Source organism: Nothobranchius furzeri, chromosome 13, assembly GCF_043380555.1.
Source record: "Nothobranchius furzeri strain GRZ-AD chromosome 13, NfurGRZ-RIMD1, whole genome shotgun sequence".
NCBI classification, from domain to species: domain Eukaryota; kingdom Metazoa; phylum Chordata; class Actinopteri; order Cyprinodontiformes; family Nothobranchiidae; genus Nothobranchius; species Nothobranchius furzeri.
Window position 1 is genome coordinate 18,140,470 of NC_091753.1, and position 26,807 is coordinate 18,167,276.

General features: G+C 44.6%; 1 protein-coding gene across 1 annotated transcript; it reads right to left on the reverse strand.

Annotated features, from left to right (window-relative positions):
- Positions 1-6,631: 6,631 nt before the first annotated feature.
- On the reverse strand, positions 6,632-7,833 carry LOC139062592 (myotilin-like). Its single transcript, XM_070543855.1, has 4 exons — positions 7,732-7,833; positions 7,440-7,647; positions 7,196-7,361; positions 6,632-6,860 (listed from the first exon to the last, which is right to left on the reverse strand). The coding sequence occupies exons 2-4, from the start codon at positions 7,570-7,572 to the stop codon at positions 6,632-6,634; spliced, it is 528 nt and encodes a 175-aa protein (XP_070399956.1). The 5' UTR covers positions 7,573-7,647; positions 7,732-7,833.
- Positions 7,834-26,807: the final 18,974 nt, after the last annotated feature.

Genomic DNA, 26,807 nt, shown 5'->3' on the forward strand with positions numbered 1-26,807 from the left:
CTAGATAAATGCGTACTTACTTGCAAATATGAGGAAATAACGTCCAATATTAGTAGGTTTACCTGCAAATTAGAGAAAGACAGACTAGATAAATGCGTACTTACTTGCAAATATGAGGAAATAACGTCCAATATTAGTAGGTTTACCTGCAAATTAGAGAAAGAAAGACTAGATAAATGCGTACTTACTTGCAAATATGAGGAAATAATGTCCAATATTAGTAAGTTTACCTGCAAATTAGAGAAAGACAGACTAGATAAATGCGTACTTACTTGCAAATATGAGGAAATAACGTCCAATATTAGTAGGTTTACCTGCAAATTAGAGAAAGAAAGACTAGATAAATGCGTACTTACTTGCAAATATGAGGAAATAACGTCCAATATTAGTAGGTTTACCTGCAAATTAGAGAAAGACAGACTAGATAAATGCGTACTTACTTGCAAATATGAGGAAATAACGTCCAATATTAGTAGGTTTACCTGCAAATTAGAGAAAGAAAGACTAGATAAATGCGTACTTACTCGCAAATATGAGGAAATAATGTCCAATATTAGTAGGTTTACCTGCAATCTAGAGAAAGACAGACTAGATAAATGCGTACTTACTTGCAAATATGAGGAAATAATGTCCAATATTAGTAGGTTTACCTGCAATCTAGAGAAAGACAGACTAGATAAATGCGTACTTACTCGCAAATATGAGGAAATAATGTCCAATATTAGTAGGTTTACCTGCAATCTAGAGAAAGACAGACTAGATAAATGCGTACTTACTTGCAAATATGAAGAAATAATGTCCAATATTAGTAGGTTTACCTGCAAATTAGAGAAAGACAGACTAGATAAATGCGTACTTACTTGCAAATATGAGGAAATAATGTCCAATATTAGTAGGTTTACCTGCAAATTAGAGAAAGACAGACTAGATAAATGTGTACTTACTTGCAAATATGAGGAAATAATGTATAATATTAGTAGGTTTACCTGCAAATTAGAGAAAGAAAGACTAGATAAATGCGTAGTTACCTGCAAATATGAGGAAATAATGTCCAATATTAGTAAGTTTACCTGCAAATTAGAGAAAGACAGACTAGATAAATGCGTACTTACTTGCAAATATGAGGAAATAACGTCCAATATTAGTAGGTTTACCTCCAAATTAGAGAAAGACAGACTAGATAAATGCATACTTACTTGCAAATATGAGGAAATAATGTCCAATATTAGTAAGTTTACCTGCAAATTAGAGAAAGACAGACTAGATAAATGCGTACTTACTTGCAAATATGAGGAAATAACGTCCAATATTAGTAGGTTTACCTGCAAATTAGAGAAAGACAGACTAGATAAATGCATACTTACTTGCAAATATGAGGAAATAATGTCCAATATTAGTAAGTTTACCTGCAAATTAGAGAAAGACAGACTAGATAAATGCGTACTTACTTGCAAATATGAGGAAATAACGTCCAATATTAGTAGGTTTACCTGCAAATTAGAGAAAGAAAGACTAGATAAATGCGTACTTACTTGCAAATATGAGGAAATAATGTCCAATATTAGTAGGTTTACCTGCAAATTAGAGAAAGACAGACTAGATAAATGCGTACTTACTTGCAAATATGAGGAAATAACGTCCAATATTAGTAGGTTTACCTGCAAATTAGAGAAAGAAAGACTAGATAAATGCGTACTTACTCGCAAATATGAGGAAATAATGTCCAATATTAGTAGGTTTACCTGCAATCTAGAGAAAGACAGACTAGATAAATGCATATTTACCTGCAAATATGAGGAAATAATGTCCAATATTAGTAGGTTTACGTCCAATATTAGTAGGTTTACCTGCAATCTAGAGAAAGACAGACTAGATAAATGCGTACTTACTTGCAAATATGAGGAAATAATGTCCAATATTAGTAGGTTTACCTGCAAATTAGAGAAAGACAGATTACATAAATGCGTACTTACTTGCAAATATGAGGAAATAATGTCCAATATTAGTAGGTTTACCTGCCATTTAGAGAAAGACATACTAGACTGTTCAAACTCGTCTCTCTCAGCTTGCAAATCTTGTCGCAGTTCTTGAAGTTTGTTTTCTGATCATTTCTTTGATTCATCAAAATCGAATTTCCCTTTCTCCAGATCTCTTTTCATCTGGTTGATTTCTTCAATTGCGTTTGCTTTGCTGTCCTGCAGCGATTTCCAAAGCTTTTCCATTTTAGATTTTTTCATAATCAAATCTTCTAGAAATTGCTGATTAGATGTTTTAACTTCCTCAATCTGCTTCCATTCTTTTTGAACTTCTGTCTTAGCTGTGTCCAAATCTTTGCTTTCCTGCTCAAACCTCAGTTTCTTTTCTTCTAGACGTTGATTTTCATCATCCAAATCCTTTTTCTCTCTCCTCCTTTAATTTTTCTGAACTTTAAACAATTCCTACTTATCGTTGAAGACATTCTGTTTTTCAGTTTCTACAGACCTTAATTTGTCTCGTAGATTCTTGCGAATCTCTTGTAAATCCATTTTGGTTATGTTTTCTAAATCCATATTATTTAGGTTGATAGCTCATCTCTGCTAGTCGCTGGCTCCTGTCTGGATGATAGACTGGTGGCTTCTGGTCTGTTGAGTAGACTGATGACATCATAAAGGTTAGACTGTACCCTTTGTTTGGACTGTACCATTTCTATCTGGACTCTACCTGTCTCCTCCTCACTGCTTGGTTACAACACAAACATTAATCCTGAAGCAAAGAAATCCCACTTACTCCTCTCAGTTTAATGCATTGCCAAGAAAAGAATTCCTAAAAACATAAGGACAATATTAGTAAGTTTACCTGCAATTTAGAAAGACAGATTAGATAAATGCATACTTCCCTACAAATTCAGCTGTATCAGATATTAGACATGTTACCTGCAAAAGACAGAAAATGTTAAAGAAATGATTACCTACATGAAGCTAGTTCAATTGCATAAATAAAAATGAAACTAACATATTTATACAAGCTTCTAGAGACATCAAACTTTGGTCGTGGAACGGCTCATAAAGCTATAGCTGATCCGGTCAGACTGAACGACCTCAAATTAGCTAATCACCCTCCTAATCACCGTTTTACTACACGTTTTTGCTCCCGACGAGGCATCTGGCTAAGACGGCCGAAAATCGCACCGTGTGATCCGACTTTACACACCCTTACCCTCTGGAGCAATGAACTGACTGACCTCCTGTCGTCAAACTGAGCTTTGTGACGTCACGAAGTGGTGTTGACAACTACTACGTCTTCGTTGTGATTTTTACAGATGCGCAGTGGGTTACTGCGCATCTGTGAGATGATATCGTCTACTCTTTAACATTTGAATTCATCTTTATTTTGCAGAACAAAATGTGCCACAGTATTGATCATTTACTAAATTACTAGCTTTCAATAACGTGCTAGGACCAACACCAGCCTATGAGCCCAGTGTAATGTCCAAATCTTAACTCGTTTACACCCTCAATGATTCCAGGTAAGCTTTTAAAACAGAATAATTACAGGCAGGTAGAAAGAGTGAAAGAAGAGAAAGTCACGATACCGTCTACTCTACCGCAACGCTGGCTGCAGACACAAGGGAACTCAGACCTATGGGCAGCGATGTCCGGGTCCTTCCTGTTCAGCTAGCAATGCTGCTGGACTCACCGCTCTCTCTGCTTCTTTGAGTGTTGTAACTTTGGACTAGCGAAACGTGTTCATATTATGAATTTATTAAAATAGCCTCGTCGTTCATGATTCTAATAGGACTGTGACGTACTTCCGCTAAATGGTTAGCCAGCAGAACGACTTTCGCTAGTTAACTGCGTCCACTTCTTGTTCAGAACTGCCGCTAGTGTCTGCTGCTGCTGAACGCTGCGGTGCCAGGCATCAGCAAAGCACAATTCTGTACTTATAAACCAAAAATAAAAGCTGGCTAGATAATCAAAGAAAGTAAAAGTTTAAAGGGTTAAAACGTAAAGAAGTGTGGCTAAAACAATTATGATATATATAATATTTTTAGATATAATTTCCACGTTCATAAAATATAATATCAAGTTCTTACAAAATTAATAATTTAATTTTTACTCAGATTTACACAGTACCAATATAATAGTGGAGTAGAACAGTTAACCCAAAAATGATTATATATATATTGTTTTTTAAATAATTATGTTCATAAAATTTAATTTGAAAATTTTGCAAAATGAATGATTTCATGTGGACGTATGCATCCCCTTTCAAGTAGGGGATTTGCACAAGTAAAAAGAGAACTTGACAGATAATCGCTGACTTCCAGTGGTCAAAAGTGATACAAGGTCATGGATTATTTAAATGTTTTAATATCTTTTAGTTGTATTATTTTTTATGACCAGATAGGGCTGGGCAATGAATATAACATTTATTATCGACATTTCTGATCATTGTCGAAATTAATTTCCCACGTCAAAAAATTTGAGATTAAAAAAATGAAAAGATGTGTGTAGGTTGGCAACGTTCGTGTCCCTTTTAAGAAGCTGTACCACCTTGAGTCACATGTGACAGCCCCATCTAGTGGACAACTTTTGTTTCTGTGCATGCCTGTAGTTATCATCCAATTATTGTTCGAGGTGAAATCTTCAATATTAATATCAATGATTTGGGGACATATCGCCGGGCCCTAATACCAGGGAATGTGGTGCTGAGTCATGAGAAAGCTGCTAAAGGCCTGGGCAAAGAAGACTAAATAGTTGATCAAACAAATCAACTCAAAAGTGGTAAATATAAAGAAGTTATTATTGAAAATAACTGTTGATTATGCAAATGTCATGAATGTAAAAACACATTTAAACGGAGTTCTGCAACAGCACCAAGCTGCCCAAGGACGTGCCTGACTTTAAATTAGCTTTACTAAGAACAACTGTTGGTTGATCTATATACATACAGTGCTTAACGTAAGCCTCTTTTCTTTAACAAAAAGCTGGTCCCACATCAGCCAGCTCGTAACTAGTCCGTGCCCTGAAACCGCTCCCAGGTATCTGATGGTGGCCGTGTGGGTCGACCACAAGAAAGCAAGGACACAATGTCAGGGTTTCACTTTATTTCTGATTCATCCACTGATATACCTAGAACTTCTTACACAACAAACAGCACTTTAACACACGTTTCTGCTCGTCATTTAAAATCTCATATCATTTCCAAACCAGTCTGATGCAAACTGCACTTCATCCAGATTCTGACCCATAAAAGCGCTTCACCTCTCGAGATCCTCGTGTAAAGTTTAATAAAGGAAGAGCAGAGTGAACACCAGATCCAGGTAAAAACAAAGGTTTATTAGTGAAAGTAGCTCCTGGCTGGCAATAAGTACTTCAATATAAGAAATTGTCACAAATCTTTAAATAATTAGCCTTTAGCCTGACAAACTGATGCCTGTAACCAAAAACAGGCAGTGCAACAGGGATGTGGTGATTCTTTTTAGGTTCAAATGTTTCAGCACTGTAGATGTTTGCTCAGAGAGCAGGTCCAGCATCAGTCTTCTAGCAGCAGCTTGCCGCAGGGCTCGACACTGATAACTATAAATAAAATGTTTCATACACTCCTGACTTTAGCAGAGCAGCTAACTTCTTGTTCTTGGAAAATACAGATGGGGGGGCATGGGAGGACTACTCCAGAGCATGCAGGAGCTGCAGGACTGGTTCAAGCGCAGGAAACACGCAACAGTGGTCTCCAGGGGAGGTTTGTGTTTGAGCAGAGCTGGAGCTATCTCTCCATCACTCACAGCAGAGACCTAGAGATAGAGCAGAACACAGTGGCGATGAACCGCAGCAGCTTAACATACTTCATCAACATGTCTCCACATCCCGTTAGTGAGACATCCTAATATCACAGGTCATCTTTGGCAGAGCTGCTCTGTTTTGTGCAGAGACTGAAGCTTTAGTGAAGTCCTCGTCTGTCGTGGACGCGCAGTACCATGGTTCCATTACAGCTCCTCACTCTCGTACAGCAGGGCCATGTGCTGGGCCGGGCTCTCCACCGTCAGAGCAGGGATGTGGGGGGCAGACAGACAGGTATGAACTCCACTGATAATAATCAATCACAAACTACACACTTGACTTGATTGTCTGCACTTGGCTACTAAAGACAGCCTTAAAGTTGGTTCAACATTTCTCCCGTGACACGTCTGAAAATAACCCCTCTGTCCTGTGGGCCCCAGAAGACAGATGGGTTTGAGCTTATAGGACAATGGGCCATTAGTATGGACCACAGAAACATCTCCTAGATGTGAAATGATGCAGCTAGTTTTAAAGTAAACGTGGGTGTTTAAAAAGAAATGAGTAAGGCTGAGCAGCAGACCTCCTCTGGTTTAATAAATCAACTCTTCTTTACTCAGAGGGAACTTCTTCTACAGGAACCAGCTGTTTAGTAATGGTTCCAGTGTGTCACCGAGTCGTGACATGAAGCTACGAGGCGAGTAGGGGTCTCTCTCTCTCTCTCTGTGGAACAGGGACCAGATGTGGTGATCTGTGATGGAGAAGAAACCCAATAGCTATGCTGTACTTTCACCCATCCAGGCTCCGGGTATCTCGGTAAACCAACCACCTGGGGTGTTTAGTTTCCTCATGGAGTAAACTGGACATGGCAGGATTCATGGTGGTGGTGTGCTCACAGCGTTCTCCAGCTGCCCCAGTCTCCACAGTAACCAGCACTCAGGAACATAAGCAAGGAGAGGGGAACACTTACTGCCAACATCCAGCCTGGCGTTGCATGTGGACATGCCGCCTTCGTTGATGGCGGACAGCGTGTACCAACCAGCATCGGACTTCATCAGCCTCTCAATCAGAAGGCACTGTCGACCCGAGCCGTCCTGGTACAGGCTGGAGAGGCACCGGAAAACAACAGGGTTATATTAGAAAGCTTCATGATGATTAGACCTAACACCTCCTAGACAGTTTGTTTAGCTTTTGATCCTTAAAAACCAAATGAACCTTTTAGACCATGACATTGTCACTGATCCACTTGTTAACACTGATGGTGACTGGCTCTAATGGCTTTACTTCTAGGTTGTGTTCAACCGCACAGAAAAGTGATGTTTGATGTGTTTTGAACTAAGGCCTGGACCTCACTAGGCTGCATCTGTAGGAGAAGCTGCTCTTGCATCCCCAACAGTGGCAGTAAGACACAGTTCAGCCTCACACATGTGAAGGAGCACCTCATCCTGTGGGGGTCGAGCCGCATCATGTCTTTATCTTTCTTCCAGAAGAGCTGAGGGGGAGGCGATGCATCCACCTTCCACTCCAACCTCACGGTGTCCCCCTCTAGAGCTCTGGTGTTCAACATCTTCTGGATGAAGGAGGGAGGACGGAGAGCTTCCTGAGCTGTAGACAGGTAAGAGTCTGAAACGCTGATTTTAATATTCTAGATGCTCTGATCCTAGCGGACCTTCAGATGTTTACCTAAAACTTCGAGTCTCATGGTGAACCTGCTCTTCCCACCGCGATTCCTGGCCACACACTCGTACACACCAGCATGATGCACCGTGACAATCTCTATGATGAAGGAGTGCATTCCTTTCTCACACACCAACATCTTGTGGTAGTCATCTGGACGAATGGCTTTCCCATCCAGGAATCAGGAGATGTCTGGAGCTGGGAGACCGCTAACCTGCAGCGGTGGAAGAGAACTCAACGGTTATGACTCTTAACTGGTAGGAGCATCAACAACAAGGAGAGTGTGTGTGTGTGTGACCTTGAAGTCAATCCTGCAGAATCATCCCTCGTCGACTGTGAGGTCTGGGGGGATCTGAAGGAAGCGAGGAGCGAAACATTTCTCCTGGATAGCTGATCCTTCCGCCTGTCCCTGAGTGGTGGTGGGCTCTTATCAGCTTAGTTTCATCTTGTCACACATTCTATAGTTCACTAGTGAATGTGCGCACACGCACAAACACACTCTGCTACATTAACAGGTTTAATTTTATTGCAACAGTCCTTAAGAAGCTCTGAAAGCTCTCACTGGTAAGAAAGTAAAAAATGTGGGACACTCGTTAAATCAATATATTTGTAGTCTATAGTAGAAATAAACGCCTTGTAAATTGTACTCTGGGCAGAAAAAGCCCCGGTGCACATGTTCCAGGAACTAACAGAATGCCAGATGTCCTGATATTTGGACATCTCTCCTCTGATTGGCTAACAGCAACACAACTCTACCACTGACTGGTAGCTCTGCAACGTTGATGTTTTATCTCCACAAATAACACAAGCCTGGAGGAGTTCTGCTGTGTGGTGGAGTTGCTATCAGAATCTGATATTAATTTAGTTCTTACAAAAAAATGGGTCCCAGCGTGGTTTGTGTGGCGTTGCCATAGTGTGACGTCATAGGCACAGATCCCCTGTCCTCTTGTTTGGAAATGGAAATATGATCACCCTACATTAAACAAACTGTCCACCCGGGCTTTTGCGCTGCACAGAGACGCTTCGCTGCCTATGACTTTGAACGTCAGTTGAGAGTCAGTCTCATGCAGACTGACCAATGAAGAGAGGGCCTCAAGTTAAGACCCTCTCCTCATTGGTCAGTCCACACAAGGTGGGTCAAAGGTTACCCTGAGCGGGTTACGTGATGTCAGGCATTCAAGCATTGAGTATATTTACTGCATATTACAGTAAAATATTCTGTATGTGACCATATTATAGTGATCCTTGGGTCGTGATGATGGGGCCCTTGAATATTGTTGCCCAGGGTACAACAAAGTGTTAATCTGGCCCTGTGTACAGGGGGTTACGAGAGGCGATTAACACCACGTGACCAGCTACCGATCAGCAATCGTGAGCTCGCACGGACTTCTGGAGTGTTTAATATTTATCTCGTTCCTCATGAGGGTTGAAGCGGAGCAGCGAGCGGCTGCGACCCAAAAAGTATCAGAACCGCTCACGGCGCATTCGCAATCCTGCATCAACACCGCTCGCCCGCTATTTCCCTAATAACACACGCTGTTCGTTTTTATTTCTACACGTTTTTTTACTCACAAAGATTGTCAAGAAAGCGTGTTTGTCGTGTTCATGTCAAATTAAACTGATCACAAAACACAGATTTACTTTCTTTATTTCGTTTCCTCATCCAACCTCCATAAATCCCTGTGTGTCCTCCTGCAGCACTCCCGAAGGACAACAGGCAAAACAAGACAAAAAAGTCTGACGTGTTGTGTAAAAACTGCTATTTTTAACATATTTTAGGTCCGACGTGTTGCTACCAGACGTACAGTGAGCACATGACTCGTGAGATCTACCCTGCGCTGAAGTCGTACAGTTAGAGCTGAAGCTGTGTTACGAGTGAAACAGTCGCTCAGTGTCCGCCCAGCTTATTATAATGTTCACTGTAATGCATCTTGATGTTCTTAACAAATAAATCAAATCAAAAATATTGGTCAATAATGCCAAATATGTAAATTTGTGTTTCAGTCATTTTTATACTGGCTTAAAAATACTTCATTAAGTCTACTAAGCAGGGGTGTAGAACGTGTTTAATAGGGCCAGCCCAGTAATGATCTTGGACCAAAATAAAGGGGGCAGAGAGTCAAATAAAGGGGGCAAAAGGAGATGTTTTTCCAGACGCCAAGAAAAATTAAATGCCAAATACAACCTGCAAAGTGTGTCACTGAGGGTTTAAAACAGAAATTATTATTGTGCAAATATTGGTGTATTCACCTTTAATACTATTTATTACAATGCAGCAGTCGCTGGATTGGTGCAGTTCAAAGTGGAGTGCATCAAATAAAACAATATTAACATAAAGGTGAGACGTGTCTTCCCCCCCCCCCCCCCCCCCCAACACCACCACCACAGCTGGAAAAATTCCTAGGGGAAACACTGAAAGAAGCTAATATCTTAATTTGACCTGGAATGAAAAATGTTGTTATAAAATCTCTTAAAAGTTTTTATCACGGAGGAGGCAGCGCTCATTTCTGCCTTCAGTCTGACGGCACGCCAGAGTTTACGCAGCGTGCGCGCTTATTGAATCTGTGTGTGTGTGTGTGTGTGTGTGTGCGCGCGCAGCACAGCTCCATGAGCCGCTCAAGTCACCGCGTCTCGTTATCGGCGCTATTTAAACCAACGTTGTAAAATGACTTCTGCCCAGCCCAGATGTGCCCACTTGTGCACCCGTGAGCCTTGGTTCCGCTGGAACGTGTCTGACCTCTGACAGACGCACTCTGAACTTCAGATCTTCAGCGCGCTGTTAATAGCCTGAATGGGAATCATGTCTTGATTTATTTTGTTACATCCACAATGTTCTGTGTGTGAGGTTTACAATGTCAGAACACCTGCATGAGACCGGTGTTAATTACAATCTGCCAGAATGACTCAGCACCTTCAGATTCCTCCAACACCATTAAAAATGATCAAATACGGAACATATCGGCGTGCGCAGGCCAGAGTGCTGAAGCTCGGCGCATTGTTATTATGAAGCTAGGGCACATGCGGAGGACACACACACACGTGCGCAAAAATATACTTGTTTTCAATTACATTTATTGGGCCCACTTACTTTTTCTTAGGCCCACTCACAAATGAGTTTCTGGCTACGCTAATGGTGACATATGACAGACTTCTCTGAGCTCCGCAGCCATTACACCTTTCACCTCACGCACCCCCTAGCGGCAGCTGGGAATCCCTGGTCTATGAGGTTGTGTGTGTGCGTGTGAGGGGCAGATAAAGCATGGTGCAAAGCCCTGTGAGCAAGAGGCTTTGTGACACCACACACACACACACACACACACACGCACGCACGCACGCACAAACACACGCACACACACACACACAATGTTGCCGACCAGAGCAGGTCTTTTTCATGAGGCCCTGAGAGGGAAACCCTGTCTCTGATTGGATCACTAATGAATTGTGGAGCACACAAGAACATCAGCACTATAGCAGGGGGGTCCAGACCTTTACACGGGCAGACAATACCAAAAGTTTTAAAGTTAAAGTCCCATTAATTCATCACACACCGGTGAAATTCATCTCCACCTCTGACCCATCCCCTGGGGGAGCGGTGAGCTGCAGCTGTGGCTGCGCTCGGGAACTATTTGGTGGTTAACCCCCCCCCCCAATCCTGTTACCTGATCAAGTTGTGAGTCTGACGGATTGTCTTGGTCAAACATGTAAGTGGCGTTGTCTGGACCCAAAAGCCTGAGAGCCATTCGCTCCTCGTAGGAGTTTCTGTTAAAATAAAAGTCTGTTGTTAAGTTATTTAAATCATACAGGAAAAACAGCGGAGCAGCTAAACTAAACTCTCAACACAGTTCAGCTGTAATATTTGCACATTTTTACATTACATCAGAACCTTTGTTGCCCCAGATGATAAAAAAATTCAACCAGAACATTTTTTATTTTCTTCTCTGTTTATCTCAGTCATACCTGACCGTGTCTTCTCCTGGCTTCTTTGGAGCGGAGTTTCTTCTCCAGGTCCTGAATCAGGGCGTCCTTTGAGCCCCGGATGTCCTCATCTGTGGAGCGAGAGGAGGTGGGCCGAGGAGTTCTTCAGGATAGGTTTTGGAAGCCTAGGAGGAGGAGGGGATTATTACTCCTGTCATAATAATCTGATGTGCTGCTTCACATGTGGATTTGCTTTCGAATGCTTTACACAGCCTAGCTTTAAGGTAAAAACCGCTAGTGATTCACAAACTTTCATGACAGGGTTAGTGCTGCAGAGTGGCTCGCCTGAATAATTTTATATTCCACTGACTTCTCCCGCTAAGTTTTCCCCGATTTTAACAGAAGTTTGTATTTTAGGGACAAAAGAGAAAACCACGGACTTTATTAAGCTTAGGGCAGAGATGGACCACATGATCACTGGAGCAAAGTATTCGGCGGCTGTGGCATGGAGGTACAATAACATCTCATATTTTAAAAACTGTCGTTTGAGTTTATTTTTTTCTGTGAAAACATGAAAGGAATAACCCGTTGTCCTCTTTTCTCTCCCTGTTTTTTTCTTACATGTTTGTTAAGACTATTCTGGAGAAAATGGGCATCCAGGGGAAGGCGACAGCGATGACCAGCTTCTGGAGCTGATCAGGGAGGACATGAGGCTGCAGAGGGAGGCAGAGCAGCAGAGGGCACAGGAGAGAAGGGAGAATTTTGACAGGCGTTTTACTTTGCTAGAAAAAAATGGTTAAGAAAGATTAAACATGTACATATAAAAGAAATATCTAAATAAAATCAGTTCTGTATTAAACACTTGAATTTTATTTTTGTTTACAAATGAGAATTGTTTAATATTACAGGGTACCCGCTGGGTCTTGAAAGTCTTAAAAGGTGATAAATCGGTTTTGGTCAAATTAAGACCCTTAGAAAGTATTAAAAACTATTATCACATCTTTGCTCAGGCTCAGCTTGCCGAAAGTATTTTCTCTGAATTAGCTCTCCAACGGTCAAGGAAATGATTAAAGATCTAAATAAAACTTCGAGCTCCATCGTTTAGAGTTCCTTCTCCCTTCTGCTCAGCGGTTCCACGGTTGCTAGGCGACGGAATGTTCGCCGAGGGAGTTTTCAGTAAACCCGCCGATGCTGTGTGATCCCAAATTGTCACCAGCAATACAGAAAGATTGTGACCCTTTGATAGTTTCTTCACCTGCAACAATGCCGTTTTCCTCTAAATCTCTTAAATCCATGAGAAGTTCAGAAAAAATCTTAGCAGTTCCAAACTGTTTTAAATCTTTCTCTGCACACAATGAAACAAGAAACATGTGATCAGTGCTTGACCGGACATGAACAGGTATGTTAGCCACAGATAGATAAACAGCAACAACTTTGTGTTTCTTTTTAGCTGAACCAAGAGGATTTACAATTTCGAAGGCATCTTGGTACAGAATGAGTTTCAGGCACCCAGGATTTTCAATGAAGAACTGGTTGCACTGAAAGTTTTGTCCATCACTTATGTCATAGAAAACATCAGTTTGTTTCACTGGACTGTTGTAACACTGAATTCTTCCATAATTCTGATTCTAAAAGTATACTTAGAAGAAAATATCATTTCTATAGCGCCTCTCAAGATAAAAATCACGAGGCGCTTCACAAAAACAAAAACTATAAAAAAATTGTAAAAATATAAAAAAGCACTTAGAAAATGTTTAAAAATATATTTAAAATGAGCAAGAATAAGCAATTGCGATTTAAAAGAAAAAATGTTAAGAAAGCGAGAGAGTGAATAGGAAAGAGGGAAGTCAGTGGATCCTGAGGAAGGTGGAATAGGTGGGGAGAGCAGAATAAAGACAGAGTGGTGAAGAAGGTCATACAAAAGCCAGCTTGAACAAGTGAGTCTTCAGCTTCTTTTTGAAGGAGACCACTGAGTCCACTGATCTCAGGCTCAGGGGGAGAGAGGTCCAGAGTCTGGGGGCCACAGCAGCAAATGATCTATCACTTTTGATCTTTAGCCTGGTGCTGCACAACCAGTAGCAGGGTTTCCCTTACATAGGCTTAGCCGTGGCGGCCCACCACGGCTGAAATCCCACCGCCACGGCTACAAGATCCCAAGTTTTTTTTTTGTTTTTTTTTTGCGCTGTTTCCCGAAGAAGCAGCGGGAACTACTCTATTGTCGCTTCTGATCACAGCCGGCGGGCAGCAAGGAGCAGCAGGCAGGGCAAGGTGCAGTTACAGCATAAGTTACTGAGTTTAAAATTAAAAAGGTAGCAGTGGATATAATGCTTTGTGGTTTACATGTTTCAATAGCGTTAAGATAAACGAGTGTTGACGACCTTGACAGGGTTTCCTCCAGTGCTTATTAGGCCAGGTTCTCCTCCCCCCACCAGGCTAAGCGTCACTTATTCATGTAAAATGTATTTATTTATTCGTGTCTGACTTTAACCGCATTTAATACTGTATTACGGCGTGAGCGCAACAGCGACAACATGTGTGAGCAGCGTGAGAGGTCGGGTGTTTCATCTGAACCCTTAAAACCTCCAGCAGGCTACGTTGCACTATTGATGTGTTAGCACACGGCGCTAACAACTTAGCGACGTGACATGTCTCGGAGAAAGTGTAAAACCACGTTGGACGCTTCTTCTGAAGCGGGAAAATAACACTTCTTCTTAAGAAGAGCACGACGTCGCCTCGGCTCGTTCACGGCCGAGCCGGTGTCCGACACCGGACTGGGCTCGATAACATTGACCCAGCACAGCCACTGGGTCGTTGGAAACTGCCCCGTGACTGCCTGATGGAAAACCAGCGGGTTTCACCAGACTCGTAAATTTCTTGTTTTTGCGGTGAACCCCCTGTATTTTACCGCTCCCTCCTGCAGTCTTTCTCTATTAAAATTTAAAATGATTCTGTAAATTCCGTGTATCAATAGAAAAAATCTCTGCCTCTGCCAGCTGCAGTAAATGTAGTTTCCAAATAATAAGAGGTGCATTCATCTGTGGATCTCCTTTGATCCACATTAGTGATATTCTCAGCACCAGAACAGTGAAGCAAAGAAACAGATTATAATTAAATATATTTATGATGTTTACTGTAATGCTTCTTGATGTTCTTAACAAATAAATTAAATCTAAGATATTGGTCAATAATGCCAAATATGTATATTTGTGTTTCAGTCATTTTTATACTGGCTTAAAAATACTTCATTGAGTCTACTAAGCAGGGGTGTAGAACGTGTTTAATAGGGCCAGCCCAGTAATGATCTTGGACCAATTTAAAGGAGGCAGAAAGTCATGTTAGCTTAAACAACTAATGTAGCTACCCACTGTACATGTATTAATCCGGCATGGGTTTCAATTTCAGATGAGCCTGCTCAAGTATTTTTCAAAGAAACGAAAGGCAGAGGAAGATAGCTCTGGTCAGGTAATAGAACCAGTGCCACACATCATGCAGGGTATGTTGTCAAATAATGTAGGCTAACTGATCTCATATTCAAAAAATTAAGCAATACAACATGAGTGTGAACACTATTACTTTTATACAGAAATTCAACAATATCTTATACGGGAAGAACCTCAACCTTATTTCCAGTTTGAAAAACATTTATTTACTCACCAAGATAACATATGTGCTATTTGATCGGTAGATGATTTGAATCTATAGGTTGCCTGTAATTATACTTAAGATCCAGCAGGTGTCGGTAGACCAACCTGGTAGCAGCACAATTTTGGCACAATATCAACACAGTTTGGGCAATGTGATGAAATGCTTCATGAGCCCTCATCTACCCATCACTACTATGGCCCATGCATGGTCTGAGCAGAACCTTCACTCTGTGCTCTGCAACAGTAAAAATCAAGCAAGTAATGTTTGACAGGCAGGAGAAGAGTTAGGTGCAGCAGACACAGGGGAAGGAACAGGGATGCCGAGTGGTGAAAAAGTTACAGAACCAAGTGGCGTTAATGGAGTGGGAGAGACCAGTGGTGAAGACACCAGTAGAGGAGGGCCGGGAAAAATGAGTGGCCCAGGAGAAAACCCCCAAGACAAGCACAGGTGTTCAGGATGGGATCCTACATGGGTCAACAAAAACAGCAGATTCCATTCTTGGCTCTTTTACTCCACCAATGGTGAGTGTTGTTTCCGCTTCCCTGTATTCATTTGGGCAAGTTGTTTTTTTTGTTTAATGGTGAGCAGCTGATTGATCATGTTAATTATACATCATTTCTATTCACACTATGTAAATGAAATTGGTCAATTCTGTAAGAAATTCAGGTGTACACAGATGTGCAATATATATTGACATTCATGAATATCAAATTTAAATAAGTAAATTCTGGTAATTTTTCTGGTTCCCTGCTGGCTCCTGGGAGTTATTGTTAAAAAGTATTGAGACGGATCATATCTGTATTTTAATATTTAACAAATAAACCTGAATTGAACCTTTAGTCACTGGTCAATGATACCTTTTAAATGTTGTCTCCAAGGGATGTTCTGCCATTTGTGCTGCCAACACAAACAAGCACCTAAGAGAGGAACATCAAAGCGGCCATTCATTGAGGCTGGATGTCAAATTTACCGTGTGGATTACCTTGACAGGCACATGGCTACAGAGCACCACAAACAAAGTGTGGGTTTGCATGCCTTACTGGCACAAGGTAAGCTACAGCAATCCCACATCTAAATTTGTCATTTAAACTCTGAAATCATTTAAGCATAAACAGTTTTGTCTTGTATTTATTTACACATTTCTAGGCTCAGCAGTACTGGATGCCTTCGATCCAGTGATTTATATGGAACACGAGGCTATCATGGGGGGGTTTAAATGCCTATATTACTTAACAAAAAAAGAACAGGCACACCACACAAACTACCCAGCACTTCTGGAATTGGCAGAGCTGCTTGGGTGCGATTACTTCAAAAAGCTTAAGGTAAATAAACTTTCTTGCTATAATATTTGCAAATATTACTACTAGTCAGATTGAGTACATAAGGTAAAATCCAGATTCATTTTATTTGTTCACAGATTGGGAAAAGAACCAACTATAGATCACATCGAATTATTGACGAGATGCTTGAGATTTTGGCTGCAGTGGTGGAGGAGCCCATACTTAAGGACATCCAGTCTTCTGTGGCTATAGGGCTAGAAATTGATGAGAGCACGGATGTGTTCGTGACAAGGCAGCTGGATCTGCATGTCAGGTATTAAGATGAGAGGACAATAATTATTGGCTGAATCAATAATACTAATAGTAATGTTTTTACTTGGTCTTCCAGATATATGGATGCAGAAGGCAAGCTTTATAGTCAGTTCCTTGACTTAGTGGCATTGTCTGATGGGAAGGCAAACACCATTGTGGCAGCTCTAAATGAAGTGCTCGTCAAAAAAAAGGTCCCTACAGAAAAGCTGTTTGGACTGGGAACAGATGGAGCAGCAGTAATGACTGGTACTGTATGAACTTGTTTACACAGAGTTGTTTTTTTTACTGTCAGTGTTTTTGTCAAAACTGATCAACAGTTGTGTGATCAGATGACTAAATAACTAAAATAACCATAGTACCACTAGCAAGCATGGAGGAAGTGAGTGGCCTGTATTTGCTTCCTTTTTGTAACAGGGAGGCTGAATGGTGTAGCAAAGCAGATGCAGGATTCCTTGCCCTGGTTGCTGTCTGTTGCCTGTGCTGCTCATCGCCTCGCCCTGGCTTGTAAGGATGCTTCATCTGAAGTTCCATACATGGGAACATTCAGGGATCATCTACAAAGTCTCCACCTGTATTTTCACAACAGCGCAAACAGAACTGCAGTTCTTAGAGCTGCTTCACAGGTCTTGGGCCTTGACAACCTGACTGTAAAGGTGAGACTATGAACACAATTTTTATTGACTAGTGTTGTGTACTTTTGTTCTTGTCTTAGTAACTTCTTGCCTTGGAAATTGATTATAAATTTTTTTAGGAAGTGAAGGACACACGGTGGCTGTCTCATCATCTGGCAGTGAGCAATCTACAACGCAACCTTTGCGCAGTGCTTGGTGCCTTGGCAGAAGAAGTAGACAGTAAAAAATGTCTGCTTGCAAAAGGACTGTACAGTTACTGTTGCACATACAGGTTCGTGGCTGCAATATATCTTCAAGCAGATGTGCTTCCCCATCTAGCACGACTTTCAAAAATATTCCAAAAGGAAAACGTGAACTTCCTAGCCATTAAAGACCAGGTTAGTCCATCACAACACGTCTTTCAGTATGTCTCTTAAAGTTAAAAAAGAAAAGATTCAAACCAGTTAATGACAGTTTACAGAATTCAAGATTAATTTCAAGCATTTGATGTGCTTGCTCATTACAGGTTCCTGTGACGAAAGCATGTTTGCAAGACATCAAGGACGCAGGCAACACAAAGGCAGGTTCCTTCTTGGCTCAGCTCCAAACTGACCTAGATGATCCCACAAGACTAGGGGCATTTGGTATCCTCCCTGAGGAGGAGAGGGGGAGGAGAGGCAGAGGCCAGGAAGAGTACTCCCAAGACATGCTTTGGCCCCGATTCAGATCAGAGGTAGATTAAAACAAAATCAATGTAGTGTCATTCAATGTTAGAAACATTGGCATGGTCATACTATGTGCATTTTCAATTATTTGTGATCATTTTATTTTCGTAATTATTGCTAGGTTATGGAGCCTTATATTGATGCTCTTCTGGATAGCCTGGACAGGCGATTTCAAAACATTGATGTAATGTCAGCATTTCATGTGCTGGGACCTCAAACCTTGACAGAGGATGATGCTGTCGCGACAGCTAATGTCCTTACCCTCTCCAGGAAATTTCTGCCACAGCAGCCAGAAAGTACACTGTTACAAGAGTGGGCGTCATTTAAAAAACATATGGTGACCGGGGCTTTCAAGGTATATTCTAAGATAAAAGTAAATTTTACTGTTAAATGTGACTGATAAGCCTATTTTAATGTAACTTCTCCACTTGTCACTCTGTGTTTGGTTTTAGGATTTGGACCAACTCAGTATTCTGCAGAAACTCTCAGCTAGGGCTGTAGCGAAGCCTCGACGAAGTCGACGGCTCGATTCTAAAAATTTGTCGACGTCAGATCCGGAAGTCGACGCACCGCGCCCACTTGTTGCATCCCCAGGAGTTTGTAAATAGAGGAGGAATCTGCCTGTTCTTCCTCTAGTTCGCCCTCTTCTCTGCCTTCACTAACATCTCCGCCAAATACCGAAGACCCGGAACAACGTCCGTCCACTACTAGATTATTTTCCTGTTTTGCCCCTTCGTCTCCCGGCAACGGACAACAACTTCCGGGGTCAGATGCGCTGCTTCGTGTCTATCGCAGATGTAGAAAATCACCGGGAGCGCTTCTCTCTTAATAAAGGAGCTTCTTTCAGACATGAGGAGAGCTGTTTTGGTGGTAGCAGTCTCTCCTCCGTGCTGGTCTGTTTGCTGCTGGGTGTTTTTGGTTTATTTAAACTTGGTAACTTGAACTTAATTTTGGTAAAGCTACTGTTAGCATCTTCGCTAACAGCTTCTTGCGTTGGGATAAGCTGTTACGTTTTGGTTTAGAGTTAATCTTTTTTGTGGTGTAGATCTCCCTTTTATTACATTTAGAGTGTTGTGGGTTTTCGGTTTAGTGTAAAATACCACCTGAGTTTGGTTTAACCCGTAACACCACTCGCCTCACGCACATAAGTGACCAAAACAAAGCAGCATGGAGACACTCACTCTTCTACCACCTCTCAGGCAGCAGCCTGCACTCCCAAGCTCTACACGTCATCAGAACATAACCAACCAACACAATAAACACAGTGTTATACAAAATGGAAGGCCTGTAGTGTTTATTCTCTTACAGTAAGAATTTATCAATTTTTTTTGAGGAATTTATTTGAGATTTTCTGGTTTTTGTTAATTGTGCAATAGAAAACTAATCATTAGATTAATTTTCTAAATAGTCATTAGAATAGTCGACTATTCGATAAAATAATCGTCAGAATAATCGTTTTAAAAATAATCGTTTACCCCCAGCCCTACTCTCAGCACAAAACGATGAATGGGCCAACCTCTACCCAATGGTCAGCAAACTTGCAGCCATTGCCATGACAGTACCAATATCAAGTGTTAGCTGTGAAAGGGACTTCTCAACAATGAATAGGGTAAGACATTTAAAGAGATCTTCCACCCCTCAGTAAAATTTTGTCTGTTGTTAGATTCCTAGAGTTAGAAATTAAAAGAAACATTTGTACTCTTTAAGGTAAAGACTGACTTGAGGAACAGGCTGCAGGGGGATCATCTGGCTGCATGCCTGCAGCTCAGCATCAATGGGCCACCTTTGGGGGAATTCCCCTACCACAGGGCCCTGGAGATGTTTTGCAAGAAATCAAGAAAAATTAAATGCCAAATCCCACCCAGCAAAGTGTGTCAGTGAGAGTTTTGAAAAAAAAATATTATTGTGCAAATAATAGTGTATTCTTCAACACTAGTTATTTAAATGCAGCAGTTGCTGGATAGGTGGAGTTCAAAGTGGAGTGTGTGTAAGTGTGTCTAATAAAACAATATTAACTTAAAGGTGAGACGAGTCATAATTCCCCCCCCCCCCACCCCCCCACCCCCCCACCCCCGCTGGCCGGCCCCACCACCACAGCTGGAAAAATTCCTAGGGGAAACACTGAGTAGGCTTTGATCACTGGACCTCAGGGACCTGCTGGGGCTGTAGGGACGAAAGCCAGGCGTACACTGTGCGACTTTTTCACTCGCAGCACTCAGCTTCAGCTCAAACTGTACGACTTCCTCGCAGAGCACATCTCACAAGTCATGTGCTCACACTGTACGACCCAGTTCTCGCATGTGACCTGACTGCTCACACTGTACGTCTGGTAGCAACACGTCGGCCCTAAAATATGCTAAAAATAGCAGTTTTTACTAAAGATGTTTGACTTTTTTGTCTTGTTTTGCCTGTTGTCCTTCGGGAGTGCTGCAGGAGGACACACAGGGATTTATGGGGGTTGGATGAGGAAAACGAAATAAAGAAAGTAAATCTGTGTTTTGTGATCAGTTTAATTTGACATGAACACGACAAACACGCTTTCTTGACAATCTTTGTGAGTAAAAAAAACGTGTAGAAATAAAAACGAACAACGTGTGTTACTAGGGAAATAGCGAGCGAGCGGCGTTGATACAGGATTGCGCATGCGCCGTGAGCGGTTCTGATACTTTTTGGGTCGCAGCTGCTCGCAGCGCCGCTTCAACAGTGCGATACCCTCACGAGCGAAATATTAAACACGCCAGAAGTCCGTGCGACCTCACGACTGCTGATCGGCAGCTGGTCACTTGGTGTTAATTGCCTCTCGTAACCCCCTGTACACTACACGACCGCTCGGCGCAAAACTCGCCCCGATGTCGTGGATTCTCGCACGACTGGAAAATCGGCTCAAAAAAGTGAAAAAGTCGCACAGTGTATGCCCGGCTTAAGAAGATCACCAATGTAAGATGGTGCTTGTCCATGTAAGGCCCTATAGACCAGAACCAGGATCTAGAAATGAACCCTGAAGTTGACTGGCAGCCAGTGAAGCTGGAGGAGAAGCGGGGTGATGTGGGTGTGTTTGGAGGACTTGGTCAGAAGCCGAGCACAGGCATTCTGAACCACCTGTAGACGGTTCAGGGAGGTTCTGCTCAGACACGTGAAAAGAGTTACAGTAGTCTAAGCATGAGGAGATGAAGGTGTGGAGAACAGTCTCAAGTTCAGAGCAAGTGTCTGTTTAATGGGTATGTAGTAGTAAAATCTCTGAGTCATGTTTTCATCGTTCCCTAAATTAATTTGTTTTGGTTCTGTGTATTTGAACACTATTTTGAATGTATGTGCTCTTGAATATGTTGTTCTTAGTTGTCCTCAATGACAAACAGAAAAAAGATCTGAATCTTTCACGCAGTCACATACTTTAGCAATAACATCATCTGCTAGACAAATGTCATCTTTTAAAAGTGTCTTCAGTTTACTCAAAGTGTAATCCATTCCCAGCTCATGTACGTTTTGCATCTCTTCAACGATGGTCTGTATTGAGGATGCTGGTAGAAGCAGCTGTCCTTGAAGTTTTAGGGAGAAATGACACAAATTTCAGAGGAAAGCCTCACTGAAATTTGGAGACAATTCATTTGTCAGTGTGCCATTTGGGCTCTCACCAGGCCCATCTTCTTCTGCCTCACTACAAATCTGAAATGTGCTTCCCTTGTACAAAGCATCAATATTGAGCGCAGTAAAGCCTCTATGTTTACGGGACATATGAGCTGTGAATGACGATTTAACAGTAAAATTCTTTTTACAGCCTTTTACTGGGCACGCAACGGGCCGTCCCTCCATTATATGCTCCTTTAAATGAGCAACGTTGGTTACGTATTGTAACCCCAGATTCTATGAGTCTAGTCGCAGCCCTTAAGCGAGCTGCTATTGGAAGGATGATCTCCGCATCAGCCAGTCATGAAGAGCTTAAATGTACGCCCACCAATAGTGGGCCCCCTCATGGTATATAACCGCAGTGACCCCACTGCTCGCCTCCAATGGCTCTTATTCCATCATAACCAGTGGGGCCAGTGGCTTAAGGGCTGCGACTAGACTCATAGAATCTGGGGTTACAATACGTAACCAACGTTCTATTTCGTCTAGCCTTAGCCCTTAAGCGAGCTGCTATTGGAATAAAGCGCAGCTGGATGGGTTTACGCCACACTGGTTAACACAACCAATGGACACACCCAATCAATCTCCTTTAGTGAGGGACATTCAGCCTCAGACCAGGCTTAAAGACTGAGGCAGCCACGATAAGAGAGGGGCCCTCACTAAAATAACATCATCCACGAGAGGATGAAATCCATCTCAGCAAGGCCAATGAGGTGCCATAAGCATTCATTCAGCCTGCTGGGGTCCAAGCACTGAACGAGTGATGGAACCTGAAGACACATCTCATAAATAATAACGAGTAAAGGAACAGGATGAAGCCCATGAAGCAGCCTGACAAATGTCTTCCATCGACACACCACTGTGGAGCGCCATCGAAGAGGAAATCCCCCTGGCTGAGTGAGCCCTGAGTGCCTCAGGGGAATCCTGCCCCGATGACGTGTAAGCGAGGGAAATGGCTTCACACAGCCAGTGCGAAAGACGCTGGGTCAACAGCGCCTGACCAAGGGAAGACTCCCTGTAGTGCACAAACAGGTTTTGTGAACGACGAATCTCCGAAGTGCGTGACACATACCGTACAAGCGCGCGCACCGGGCAGAGAAGGTGAGAAGCCGCTTCCTCCTCAGAATTATGGGGAGGAGGAAAAAGTCCAGCCAATGAAATTGACCTGGATTTGAAGGAAGCATTAATGCTTTTGGGCACAAAGGCTGGATTGGGGCATAAAACAGCAGACCCGCCATCTTCCCAGATCCTGAGGCATGCGGGAGCCACTGAAAGGGCAGTCAGGTCACTCACTCTCTTAACTGATGCTAGCGCTAGCAGCAATGCAGTTTTAAGTGACAGGAACTTGAGTGAGACCTGGTCCAAGGGTTCAAATGGGGCTTTGGATAAGCCGTGCAGAACCACCGTTAGATCCCACTGGGGAAAAAGCGGGCGGGACACAGGTCTGTTCCTCCTGACACCTTTTAGAAAACATTTTGTGAGGGGATGATTGAAAACAGATCTATCTCCAAACCCTTGGTGACAGGATGAGATAGCTGCAGCATATGTTTTAATAGTGCTGAAGGCGAGGCCCCTGTCCATCAGTATCTGCAGAAACGATAGGACATCCGCCAGCTGGCAGGAGAGCGCTTGAACATTCCGCTCTGTGCACCATTTCTGGAAAGCTGCCCATTTAGCAGCGTAAGACGCAATGGTAGAGGGCGCCCGCGCACTCTGAATCGTGGCGACCACATCATGCGGCAGCCCAGAAGCCTCTAAGCGTGACCGCTCAGCGGCCAGACCCACAACTGTTGGCCTACTTCCGGAGGATGTTTGATTATTCCATCCGCCTGGAGAAGGGCGTCCGCCCTCCACGGGAGCCTCCACGGGGAGCCGGACACTAGCGCTTGCAGGTCCGGAAACCATGACGCGGACAAGCGCCTGGGAGCCACCAGAATCACCGAGAGCCGTTCCGACCGAATTCGGTCTAAGAGACGGGGAATCAGAGGGACTGGTGGAAACGCATAAAGGAGCGCTCGAGGCCAGGGCTGGTGTGAGAAGGCGTCCGCCCCGAGCGGAGGTCCGTCCCGGGGACTCAGGGAAAACCACAGGCGACACTGAGCGTTTTCGCGAGCCGCAAACAGATCCACAGACGGTTCCCCGAACCTGATCCAGATCTGTGATATCAGTGCGGGATGCAGACGCCAGTCGGAGTCGCGGGGTCCCCCTCTCGACAGGATGTCTGCCGCTACATTCAGGACCCCCGGAATGTAGATGGCTCTGATGGACAGCAGGTGGACATGTGTCCAACACAGTAAATCTGTGGCGACACGCAACAGAGGGAGGGATCGAACTCCCCCTTGGCGATTTATGTAGGCTGCCGCCACCTGGTTGTCTGTGTGAACTTCGACATGACGGCCCTCGAGAAGGGCAGCAAAGTGTCTGATCACATTCCTCACTGTCATAAGCTCCAACACATTTATGTGCTCGTGCGTGTGGGAGGGCCAACGATCTGCCACCGTATGGGACAAGCACGTGCCCCCCCACCCCGACAGTGACGCATCCGTAAACACAGATACGTGTGACGCAGGACGTCCGATGGGAACCCCGCGTGAGAGGATGCAGGGGTTCCCCCAGTGAGCGAGGTACCCGCCCACTGAAGGGGGAATCCTCAACATGCGTCTCTTCTGACGTATCGGGTGCACCCGGAGGCGGGTGAACCAACGTTGCAAGCGCCTCGTGTGCAGCAAGCCTAGCGGCACCACCGAATGGGCTGCGGACATCATGCCCAGGAGTTTCATGACTAACAGGGCTCTCACGATCTTGCGGGGTTGTACACGGGAGATCACCATGGAGAGATCTGCCGCTCTTGGAGGCGACAAACGTGCTCTCATTAGGGAGGCGTCCAACTCCACCCCGAGATACACAATCGACTGGGATGGAAGAACGGAGCTCTTTTCCCAGTTTATAGAAAACCCCAGGGTCGACAGATGCTCTGTCAACCTCCTGGTTTGCTGTGACGCCTCGTCCTTGGACCGAGCGCACAGGAGAAGATCGTCCAAGTAAAATAAAACCCTCATTCCCTCCGTGCGCAGTGGCTGCAGCGCGGTCTCCAGACATTTGGAGAAGGTACGCGGGGCTAGCGAGTAGCCGAAAGGGAGGCGATTGAACTGATATTGAACTCCCTTGAACGAAAAACGCAGAAACTTCCGGTGATTTGGAATTACTGGTATGTGGAAGTATGCGTCTTTCAGGTCGATTGACGTGAACCAATCCCCGGGGCGCACATATTCCAGGACTTGTCTCATCGTTAACATGCGGAAATGCATTACTGCTATGGAGCAGTTGAACAGGGACAGGTCGAGAATCGGTCTCATTCCTCCCGACTTCTTCGGTACTATGAAGTAGCGGGAGTAGAAGCCCGAGAGCTCTTGTCCGCGAGGGACTCGTGAAATAGCGTCCTTGGACAGAAGTTCCCGCAACTCCAGCTCTAGGGCCTGAGACTGTACTTGCGATGTGAACGTCGTCTCCACGATCCCGTTGAAGGGAGGTGGAGTGACCTGAAAATGAAGTGTGTGACCGCAATGAATGGTGTCCGAAATCCATTTGCTCATGATACAAAGGCGGCGCCACTCGTGCGCACGTTCCGACAGTGGACGCGTGTGCGCGGTCACGTGAGCAACGACTGAGGGTTGTGCATGCGCCCTTACCGCCGTCGCCCGTACCAGAGAACTGGGGGCGACCCATGGAGGGCTGCGCTCGAAAGGGCGAGTGCGAAACAGCTGGAACAGGCTGGTCCGCACCGCGGAGCGTGGAGTCCGAGAGTGAAGGACGAGTGGGAGCCGAGCCTGTGCACGGGGGCGACAGAGTGCCAGCGGATGAAGCCGCGCACTGTGCCGCCGCGCGTGGTCGAGACAGCGACCTGACATCTCGCCCCACCCGACGATGTAGTGAGAGCTGGGAGAGTTGGGCCCGGCCGGATGCTGGGGCCGGAGCGCAAATGGAGCGCACCCTTACGGTTGGCCGTATATTATGACTGCCTGCAGGAACATGTATGCGTGCAGCAGTGCTTGGTGTGGGGAACATGTGTGAGAACTCGGCAGAGGATTCTGCGGAGGACTGTAGGATTGTGCTCTTTGAGTGACATGTTTTGGGTTTTATTTCAAAACCAACATCAACATCATTACAATCATGTAGACACACATTCCCCCCAAAGAGTCACTTCCGTGGCTGCTTTCGGCGAGGCTCGTGCACCTGGGACTGCCAAGACGGCGTCTGCTGGCCCCGCCGGAACCGTTGCCCGCCATCACGCTGGTCCCGCTGATGTGGAGCCGAAGCGGGAGGCCGGCTCCGTGGAGCGGACGGTGCAGCTGGGCGTTTGAAGCTTCCACGCCGTTCGTCCCATCCTCTGGCAGAACGGCCGGAGTGCGAGGCTGACCGAGGGTGAACCAGGTCTCGTACCGTAGCCGATAGTTCGGCCGTCTTCTGAGCCCTCTCAATGACGCCCCTAAGATGGGGACGAAACAGAACATCGGTGGTGATGGGGCCGTCCAGCATCTCCCTTTGCAGATGTTCCGGAATGGAGGGCAGGGCCTTGAGCCAGATCGCTCGCTGGATGAGGGTCTGCCAGGCAGCGATGCGAGCAGAACCGGTGAGCACAGCAGCACACAAATTGAGGATAGCATCAGCAGTCTTAGTAATGACGGCTTTCGACTCCTCGGGGGCTTCCAGCTCCTCCATCATCCTCGAGACGCCGAAGGCAAGGAGGGCGATGTTATTCCCTGCAGCGCCGGTCTGAAAGGCACACTGATGTGCGCGGTCGGTGAGCCGCGTCAGCAGCTGGTCATGTTTTGAAGCGGGAACAGCTCGCGGGCCAGCGAGGTGGTTCTTGGCGCCAAACAGCGAGGCCAAGTCCGGCTCTAGCGGAGGAACGGATGGCTAGCCTTGGTCGGAAAACCCCTCGACCTTGGTGATGGGCGCATAGGTGGAGACTGGCGCCTTGAGCTTGGCAGGCTCGGAGAAGGCGGCAGACCAGCAGCTCATAGCAGCGGGAAAGCGCGGCCAAATAGGGTCTAGACAGCGTGTCTGAGTTGCCCCGAAGATTCCCGCCAAATCATCCGCTTCAGGCGGGGCTGGTTCTGGCACAGCTAGCCCCTTGTGGGCTGCTGCCGCAGAAATGATGGCGGGCAGCTCCTGGAGCAGTGCTCTTACTGCTGGCAGGGAGGAGCGAGAAGCCACTGGGGCAGAAGGACCCGCTGGGCGGAGCTCATCGACCTCCGTTAT

Coding starts and splice junctions, on each gene's coding strand:
- LOC139062592 (XM_070543855.1), bottom strand. CDS start 7,572: ATGTTGGTGTGTGAGAAAGGAATGCACTCCTTCATCATAGAGATTGTC. Junction 7,362..7,439: donor CATGAGACTCGAAGTTTTAG/GTAAACATCTGA, acceptor ACCTGTCTACAG/CTCAGGAAGCTCTCCGTCCT. Junction 6,861..7,195: donor CTCGACCCCCACAGGATGAG/GTGCTCCTTCAC, acceptor GTGCCTCTCCAG/CCTGTACCAGGACGGCTCGG.